This window comes from Dipodomys merriami, unplaced genomic scaffold, assembly GCF_024711535.1.
Source record: "Dipodomys merriami isolate MVZ:Mamm:240054 unplaced genomic scaffold, mDipMer1.0.p SCAF_7, whole genome shotgun sequence".
NCBI classification, from domain to species: domain Eukaryota; kingdom Metazoa; phylum Chordata; class Mammalia; order Rodentia; family Heteromyidae; genus Dipodomys; species Dipodomys merriami.
In genome coordinates, this window is record NW_027206290.1 from 46,718,105 (window position 1) to 46,728,464 (window position 10,360).

General features: G+C 45.0%; 1 protein-coding gene across 1 annotated transcript in view; it reads right to left on the reverse strand.

Moving 5' to 3' along the window:
• Nucleotides 1-1,317, reverse strand: part of Susd5 (sushi domain containing 5) — a 48,238-nt gene extending 46,921 nt beyond the window's left edge. The window contains exon 1 of the mRNA XM_070006502.1: nt 1,227-1,317. Within this exon, the coding sequence (XP_069862603.1) occupies nt 1,227-1,317 (91 nt within the window). The remainder of the gene's footprint in view (nt 1-1,226) is intronic.
• Between the last annotated feature and the right edge of the window lie 9,043 nt (nt 1,318-10,360).

The window sequence follows — 10,360 nt, forward strand, 5'->3', positions numbered from 1 at the left end:
TGGAATCTTAGCTACCCCAGAGGTGGAGATAGGAGGATCTCAATTTCAAGCCAAACCGGGTAGGAAAGTCTGTGAAACTCTTATCCGCAAAAAACTACTCAGAAAAAGGCGGAAGTGGTACTGTGGCTCAAGTGGTAGAGCACTAGCCATGAGCAAGAGAAGCTCAGGAACAGCACCGCCCAGGGTTCAAGCCCCAGGACCAGCAAAAAGCAAAACAAAAAAACAGCAAAAAAATTCTAAGAGACTATCTGCAGGGTTTATGTTTTTCTTTGGCTTCTCTCTTACCTTAACCACGAGACGTCCCTTCTGCTTCTAGTTTTGTCCCTCACGTTTGCCAGACATGAATGCCCTCGTCAGATATACCGGATCAGCTGAGAGCTTTGTCCTCTGTTAGTCTAAATTGTCCTAACCATGGACCTACCAGAAACTCCTCATCGGCATCTTGAGTCTGCTTCCTTTCAGATCCTCCCGTGCCAAGTTCAGAGAGGTTTTGTTCCAACATCAAAACACAGCTGAATTCCCTTTTCAAAAATGGAATTGATACAGAGCCCTGATCCTAATTTAAGGAGGTATTAAAAGCTGAATTCAGGTTCAAAACAAAGTGGGTCAATTCTGGGAGAATTTGCTCCAATCTGTTCCCTTCCTCTTTCCCATCCCCACCCTGCACGATCCGTTCTACCGCCTTGATTTCATCGTTTGCCCCCCCTCTTCCCTGCACCCCTAGATCCTTTGCACAAGCTGTTCCTCCACCCCGGGACTCTCTTTCCCCGTCTGTCTAGTGGATTACCACCCATCGTCCATGTCTTTCTGGGCCAACCAAGCTAAAAGTATTGAACGGGAGTTTTCTAGACAGCAGCCTAGTCAGGCTAGTCCATAGACGTGGAGAAACTGAGGGGCGGTGGACAATTCATCCCAGCGGAGGAAGTGCCAGAACCCCTAGATGTGATTTCATCCGAAAGAACTTTTCCGGAGCGTTTTGGGAAGTTGGCAGCGGCACCGCGGGCCCCGTGCGCTCCTGGAGGAAGGGACGCAGCGAGGATCCAGGCGCCCGGGGCCGGCGCGAGGATCCGGGGTGGGAGAGGGAGGCTAGGTCGCTGGACCTCGCTGGTGCCCCCCACCCGCCCACCTCGCGGGTTTCACCCCGCCAGGGCAGAGAAGCCGCTCTGGTGAACCTCGTCTTCCCTCCCCGGTCCCCACGCTCCACTCCGCCTGGCCGGGCCACTCACCATCCGCCCGCACCGAGAGGCGCGGCAGGCCGAGCAGGAGCAGCGCAGCCGCCCAGATCGCAGGCAGGCGGCGGGGCGCTGGGGCGCTCATGGTCCTGGCGAGTGCGACCTGGAGGGCTCGGCTGATGGTCTGGCTGCGCTCGGGGTTCGGGAGCCACCGCCGGGCGTGCGTGCGCGCCGCTTGGCGCTGCGCTCTGATCGCGGGCTTCGCACCCGGCGCGCGCACAGGGGAGGCGCGCGCAGAGCCGGTGGAGCCCGGGGACACTGCGGGGCCGGAGTGCTGTGGTCGCCCAACTCCCGGGGGTCTTCTCCGTGGCGCCGGGGAGGCGGCAGTAAGGCGGCTCCGCCTTCGTGCTGGGCACCTGGAAACCTCGGTGCCAAAAAGGGCTGCGGCCCGCGGGTGCCGCTGGGATGTAGGATGAAGGCTCGGGGAGGCGGAGAGAGTGGAGCCCCCAAGGAACCTTCGCCTAGCTGGGGTCCCCTGGAGGGGAGGGGACGCAGGGCTGGCTGACACGCCGAGCCCCTCCCACGGAACCGTTAAACCGATGCTCGAGTCTGTCCTTTGCCTCTTGATTTTCCAAGAGGAAAGGTTTGTCTTGGCATCCACTTGAAGTGGAATTTTTTTAAATATAATTTTTTAATACGGGTCATGGGACTTGAACTCAGAGCCTGGGCGCTATCCCGGTGCTTTTTGTGCGCAAAGCTAGCACTCTACCACTTGAGCCACAGCTCCACTTCAGTCTGTTTTGGTAGTTAATTGGAGATCAGAGTTTCATGGGCTTTCCTTCCCGGGTTTGACTTCAAACCGTGATCCTCATTACCTCAGCCTTGTGAGTAGCTAGGATTATAGGCAAGTGTTACCGGTGTGTAGCAGTTTTTAAATTTTATTTTGAATGAAAAAGGAAGCATATAACATACCTCTATCTGAGACATGAAACACATGGAGTGGTAAGTTCTCTTTCCCACAAAAAAGGGCATCTTAATGGGGCGCCTCATTCATCACTTTTCCTAACACAACACAGTATTGGTCAAGAACGCAAAAAGTGTTAACAGGGTTGCTTCTATCACCACCCACGTCCAGAAGCCCAGCTCTTAGAGGGTCCGGGATTTGGATGTCTTTCTGAGAATATATTCTCTAGGTAAGTGCTCTGGGATGGGAAGAGTAATAAAGATAAGCACTATTAGAACTGTGACTCCGGTGGCACTCAGTTTATAAATCCCTGTGCCTGCGCCTACCTATAACATGCTTGCCTACTGATAGTCTGTAATGAGGCCATTTGTCCTAAACAAAAATTTACCCACTTAAATAAAATGGAGCTATCATGGGCTCTAGTGGCTCAAGTCTGTAACCCTAGCTACTCAGGAAGCTGAAATCTGAGGATGACAGTTCAAAGCCAGTGGGGGCAGAAAAGTCTGTGAGACTCTTATGGCCAATTAACCACCAAAAAGCTGGAGATATTGCTCAAGTGGAAGAGCACTAGCCTTGAGAGGAAAAGGCTAGGGGAGAGTGAAATCTTGAGTAGCACACACACACACACACACACACACACACACACACCAAAATAAAACAACAAAGATCTAAAAATTGAATAAAGATTTGGTGAAATGGGCAGATAATTGTTACGTCAGTGTACTAGGACTTAGACATTGAAAGACTGGGAATGGAACCGACATTGATTTACTCCAAGTGTCATTTTTCAGCTTATGTAATTTTTGAAGTATACTGAAAAGATACCTCTTCTTATCATCAACTCCATTTTGTGAGTAATTCCTTTAGGTCATTAAGCTTTGCTTTTCCCTCCCTGAGTACTAGAGTTCAATTCAGGGCCTCTCACTTATTAGGCTTGCTTACCAAGCTGGCGCCCACTCACTTGAGCCGTGCCTCCAGTCTGGCTTTTTTTTTTTTTTTTTTTTTACTGGTTATTATTTTGGAGCCTACTGGCTTCAAATTTTGATCCTTTAGATCTCAATCTCCTGAAGCTAGGATTACATGCCTGAACCTTTATTGTCTCTTCCCAACCTCTACGATTTGCCTTTAAAACCAGATGCTCCAGGGTGTTAACTGTAGTGAGGCATGTAAGTATCAATGAATTTCCTTAGCTTTTCCTTCTAACAGTTAGATTGGTCACCTGAGGAGCCAGACTTCACATGTCTGGACCTGAGGGATCATTGCAAATTTACTTAATAAGAATGGAGAGGAAGGGGTGAAAAGGCATCTGCAGTGGCTAACAACTGACCACTCAAGAACTGTCCCTAGAAATGTTTGTAGATCTGTTACTTAACTATGATTCCCAAATCTTAATGACATTTTTAAACACTATCTGTTCAGATCTGTCTTGGTCTGTCCTAACTTGGGAAGATGACAAGCTATATCATATAAAGTTATATCCAAAAGAAATAAAGCATTGGTGACAGAGGGATGAGCATAGCATCTTTCCAAAAGAAATAAACATTTGTCCGCAAAGAGAGTCATATAAAAACATTCATAGTAGCTTTATTCACAATAATCAAAAGGTTGACTCAACTCAAATGTCATTAATGAGTGACTAGGAAAACCAATTGTCATGTCCACACAATGGAATAGCATTCAACAAGAAGGATATGATGTATTCAATGAATTATGCAACAGTGTGGTTGGATCTAGCCAGTTTCCAGTGGCTCATGCCTATAATCCTAGCTACTTGGGAGACTGAGTTCTAAGGATTGTGGTTTGAAGCCAGACTTGGCAGGAAAGTCTGTGAGACTTCATCTCCAATTATCCAGCAAAAAAAAGCTAGAAGTAGAGCTGTGGCTCAAGTGGTAGGGTGCCAGCTTTGAGTGGAAAAGCTAAGGGACAGCATGCAGGTCCTGAGTTCATGCCCCACTAGTAGTGCACGCACACACACACACACACACACACACCTGCACACAACAAAAGAAGTGTAGATATCATGTGTGACAAATGAAACATTTGAACATTTGATGAGTGTATATATATATATAGTGATAGTAGAAGGAGAGCAGGCAAGGAAAGTAAAATCAGAATTTATTCAAATAAGGAGAAATAGCTGTGGAAAGGGGGACCCTTTTTCTATTTAGCCAACAGAAATGTGTTTTTTTATGTTTGTTTTTTGTTACTGTGTCTGTTGTGGGGCTTGAACTCTGGGCCTGGACTCTGTTACTCAGCTCTTCAGCTCAAGGCTAGCACTCTACCACTTGAGCCACTGTGCCACTTCTGGTTTTCTGGTGGTTTATTGGAGATAAGAATCTCATGGAAGGGGCTGGGAAGGTGGCTCAGTGGTAGAGCACTTGCCTTGCATGCTTGAGGCCCTGGGTTCGATTCCTCAGCACCACATAAGCAAAAAGAAAAAAGCTGGAAGTGGCGCTGTGGCTCAAGTGGTAGAGTGCTAGCCTTGAGCTGAAGAGCTGAGGGACAGTGCCCAGGCCCAGAGTTCAGGCCCCACGACCAGACCCCCCCCCCCCCCCGCAAAAAAAAAGAATCTCATGGAAGGCGGGTGTCGGTGGCTCCCACCTGTAATCCTAGCTACTCAGGAAGCTGAAATCTGAGGATCGGTGTTCAAAGCCAGCCTGGGCAGGAAAGTTCGTGAGACTCTTATCTCCAATAAACCACTAGAAAACCGGAAGTGGCACTGTGGCTCAAGTGGTAGAGCGCTCGCCTTGAGCTGAAGAGGTGAGGGACAGCACCCAAGCCCAGAGTTCAAGCCCCACGACCGACCAAAAAAAAAAAAAAAAAAGAATCTCATGGACTTTCCTACCTGGGCTGGTTTTGAACCGCAATCCTCAGATCTCAGCCTCCTGAGTAGCTAGGAATACAGGCGTGAGCCACCGGCGCCAGGTTCAGAATAATGTTATCTAGAGAATCGTGGTGACCTCAACCATTACCCCCACCTCCCATCCCTGACACTCAGCAGTGATAGTCTTCAGATGAAATCTAAACAGAAGCTTGGATTGTTGCCTTGCTGCACAGCCTCCATCCCAGTACATTCCCAGTATATATGATCCCATTACACAAGCACTGATGGGGCTGCAGAAGGACTCACTGACAGCCAGATTATTAGAAGCATCGTTTCCATCAATTGCCTTTTCTGAGCACAGGATACACATGTATCCACGAACTGTGCCCACCGTAAGATGCCCATCATTGCGATCAATCTTCTAGTTCTGAACATTTCAACTTGCTGTCCCTAAATTAGTAAAAGGGCTAATAATGAGACCATTTTACCTTCTTTATAAACCAAAGCTCACTGAATTTTTCTTTTTAAAAAGCGATTTATTTTTAAATTAGTTTTTGTGTGTTTATGTAGTACCAAGGAATCAAACCCAGGGCCTCATGAATGCTAAGCAAGCACTCTGCCACTAAGCCACATTCCTTGCCCTGGATTTTTCTTTTGTTTTTCCTTCCTTCCTTCCTTCCTTCCTTCCTTCCTTCCTTCCTTCCTTCCTTCCTTTCTTCCTTCCTTCCCTCCCTCCCTTTTCCCTCCCTCCCTTCTTCCCTCCCTCCTTCCCTTCCTTCCTTCCTTCCTTCCTTCCTTCCAAACTCCTTCCCTCCCTTCCTCCCTTCCATCCTTCTTCCCTCCCTCCCTTCCTTCCTTCCTTCCTCCCTCCTTTTTTTAAAATTTTTTTTTATTGTGAAAATATTGTACAGAGGGGTTACAATTACATGGGCAAGATAATGAGTACATTTCTTATCAAGCATTGTAGCCTCCTCCTTTGTTTCTCCTTCCCATCCCATCCTCCCCTCACCCCCCACCCAACCCTCTTCTCTCCCCCCTCCAAAGTTGTAAAGTTCTTTTTGACATAACGACTTGTCCTCCCTCCTTTTTAATTAAGAAAATTATCATGTACCAATGGCTCACATCAATAATGCTAGCAACTTAAGAGGTTGAAATTTGAGGACTGAGATTACCTGGGGAAGACATATCCAAGTGATGTTTATCTCTAATTATCCAGCAAAGTGCCAGAAATGGAGGTGTGGATCTAGTAGTGGAACATCAGCCTTGAGCAAAAAAGCTAAGTAAGAGCATGAGGCCCTGAGTTCACATCTCAGTACCAGCACAAAAGGTAAAATAAAATAATAAAAATAAATGTTTATTGTGGTAAAATACAACTTGCAATTTTGATCATTTTAAAGATACATTATAGTGGCATTAAGTGGTCTCGCATTGTACAACTATCACCACTATCCATCTCCAAAACATCTTCATCACCTCAATCCAAAACTTCACAAATATTTCAAAGTAACACTTTAGGCTGGGTGCGCATCTCAGTGACACAACACATTCTTGACATGCAAAGGCTTGGATTTTATCTCTAGTACCAAAGCCCCTGAAAGACAATAACTGGATATTTCCTCCTCTCTCCCTTCTTGGGCAGCCTTCTTTTCACTTTTTTTTCTGAATTTGTCTGTTCTAGGTATCGTTATATATAAGAAGAATGGTAGACTCTTTGTCCTTCAGTGTCACTGCTGTTTCCTAGTGCTCATGACAGAGTGGATACAATTGGTGTCACATCATGGACAACCCAGGAGCTTCTTGGTATTCCTCATTTTTAACCTGGGAAACATCTTATGGAGAAGCAGCAGAACACTAGAAGCAGGTGCCATGGGAGCATGCACCATCCTGTCACACAATTTATGTGTTCCTTCCAGTTATATGCTTGTACATGCCAACTTTACTTACTAGTGATATTCTCCTTTATGGTTCATACTACCCCATTGATTAATCCAGGGCAAGTCTCCTACTCATGTGGCATCTTGTGGGCAACTGGGTAATCTCTACAAGGCTCAGTGGCAAGAAAGGACTCTTAGTTAAATAGAGAATAGTTGAATGAACCCAAAAACTCTAGAAGTCTGTACTGTTGTTTTATTTGGGTAGATCAAGTGTTCCACAATTATTCTTAGCTGCCACAGACTTAGCCAGAAGTGGGTGGCTCATGCCTGTAATCCTAACTACTCAAGAGGCTGAGAAAAAGCTTAAGGACAGTGCCCAGGCCCCAAGTTCAAGCCCCAGGACTGGCACATACACAAAAAAGTATTGTGCCTTTTAAAATAACATAAATCCAAAAGCCAAGTGCTGGTGGCACACACCTGTAATCCTAGCTAGTCATGAGGCAGAGATCTGATGATTGTAATTCAAAGCCAGCCTGGGCAGAAGAGTAAGTAAGACTCTTATCTCCTATTAACTTGCAAAAAGCTTGTGGTAGAGCTCAAAGTGGTAAAGCACCAGCCAGGAGCCAAAAACAACAAATGAGCAAGGCCTTGAGTTCAAATCCAGTACCTGCATTTTTTTTAAAAAAAAGGAAAATTAAGCCAAAGTGGTATGATCATTCACACTGTATCCAGCACAGTACAAAAATGTCTCCTGATCTGCAAATCATAAGCCTTCTGAATCACTATGGTCTTAGAACATTGGGTCTTCTCACTCAACACATAGTCATCAACTTGTCTCTGCATTTAGTCTTGGGATTGGATCAACCTGTACTGTTTGTGCTAGGTGAAGGCAAACTGCATCTGATTATCTTTGCTGGTCAGTCCAACATAAATTATTTACTGAGTCGATGGCTACATCAGAAGTGTGAGAGAGGGCTGGGAAGGTGGCTCAGTGGTAGAGTGCTTGCCTTGCATGCATGAGGCCCTGGGTTCAATTCCTCAGCACTACATAAGCAGAAAAAAAAAAAAAGCCAGAAGTGGTGCTATGGCTCAAGTGGTAGCACGCTAGCCTTGAGCTGAAGAGCTGAGGGACAGCGCCCAGGCCCATAGTTCAGGCCCCACAATCAGACCCCCCCAAAAAAAAAAAAAAAAAAGTGTGAGAGAACACATTGATTTATTCTTGTAATGACAATATACATGGAAGAGTAGCTACAGTTGAAATCAAGGCCTAATTAAGCTAAAGATAAGCAACTAATATTTTCCCAAACTCTTCTGGCTTTTTCCCCCCGGTATGTAGGAAAGGATAGAATGATCAAGTACCCTGGTTTAGACCTTGTGTTTATATTTAGCATTCCTGCATGCCATCCAGTTTCAGATTCTTCATGGTTTTAAAGAAATATTGACAGAAGTCAAAATGGTAGTATTTGATTTTGTATTCTAGCTTTGCTGTCTTCTCCACACCCCTTCTACTTCCCCCCTTTCTCTCTCTCTCTCTCTCTCTCTCTCACACACACACACACACACACACACACACACACACACTCTCTCTCTCTCTCTCTCTCTTTTGATTTCCTTCTTTTAACCTGCTGATTCCCAAAATAGTTATCCAATATTCTTTTTTTTTTTCTTTTCTATCTTCTCTTTGTCTTTCTGGAAGATTTCAACATTATCTTTTAACCCATCTGTTTTAATTTTTTTTAGTTGGTTAGAAATTCTTTTTTTTTTGTACTCAATATTTCTCTCTTGACAGTACTGGAATTTGAATTGAGGGCCTCACACTTGCTGGAGAGGTACTCTACCACTGAAGTTTGTTTCTCCTTGGTTATTTTTTTTTTCTCACTGGTTATTTTTGAAAGAGGATCTCATTTCCGGCTTGGGCATGGAGATAGACAGCAATTCACCTATTTTAGGCTTCCCACAGTTGCTGGGATAACAGGCACATGCTACCACATTTAAATTCCTTTAATTGAGATGAAGTCTCATAGGCTTTTGGAACCACAACCAATCTTAGCCTCCTACACAGCTTAGGATGACAAGCCACTGTTCCAGACTTCTGTTGGGATGAATTTCATGGATTTTTCTGCCTAGACTGGCCTGGGATGACAGACATGACATCCTATCCAGTTGTTGGTTGAGAAGGGATCTCAGTCTACCTAGGCTGTCCTTGAACTTCTAAATCCTTTCAGTCTCAGACTTCTAAGTAGGGGTGTGTGTCTGTGTGTGTGTGTGTGTGTGTGTGTGTGTGTGTGTGTGTGTGTGTGTACGTGCCAGTCCTGGAAGTTGAACTTAGGGCCTGAGTACTGCCCTTGAGTTTTTTTTTTTTGCTCAAGACTAGTTTTCTACCTCTTGAGCCACAGCTTTACTTCCAGCTTTTTGGTGATTAATTGGAGATAAGAGTCTCATGGGCTTGCCCAGGCTGGCTTCAAACTGTGTTCTTCAGATCTCAGCTTCTTGTGTAGCTAGGATTATAACAGTACCTGGCCTTTTTTCTTTTTTTGAGATGAGGTTTTGTTATATTGCCCAGGCCAGTCAAAAACCCCTGGGCTCAAATGGTCCTCTTGCCTAAGTAAGCCAGGAATTACAGATACACACTACTACCACGCCTAGCTCTGTTCCATAGTCTTCAGAACAGTGTATTATCTCCCCAAAGAGAGTAAAGTATGGTTTTGAGAGGATTTTTGTCTCTTTATGGTTTCTTCTGGGTTTCTCTTATTTCCCCTGTTTCTTGGTTATGTTTTTCAATCTATTTTATTAGAGATTTAACTCAAAAGTCTAGTTGATCCTGCACAGTCTGCTCATGAACCAGGCATGTGTGCTAAGACAACACCTACACACAAGGAACCCACTAAGTCATGAGCCAACTAAGTTCATTTTATACTTTGGCATTTTCAAAGATGACGTGATATTTCAAAGATCCATGCTACAGAGATGACAAGTTGATTTACCATAAGCAATCCTAGACAACCAGGCATATACTGCTCAAAGCACTCCACTAGCTAGTAAAACCATTCCATTGTTTACCAGGAGATTTTCTTAGGTCACTTTTCTTTTCTCATTGGGCCCCACAAAGAGAATTACAATCCTTTTGCTGAATTAATCATTTCACTGTGCTTATAGTATGCTCTCATTTAATCATATACTCTCATTTAATAATAGTAAAACTTTCTGGATTCAGTGTTATTATCCTCACTTAACAAAACAGGAATGGGAGATACAGTGCTTACATGGTTTTCCCAAATCATAACATCTGGTAATATCAGGAGTACCTCAAATGGCCTAATCTTAAATTCTCCATTCCATTGTGTTTTCAAGGATGAGACCTCTCCCCTTCACCCCAAGCCAAACAGCCCTTATCATTGCATCCAGGCACAGGGTCTTTTTATCTCTGGAGAACAGGCTTCAGTTCTCTGCCAGCCTGTCAATCACATCCCTTCACTAGATCCAGGGGTCACACACCGCCCTCTTATTCCCACACCCTCCATTTTCA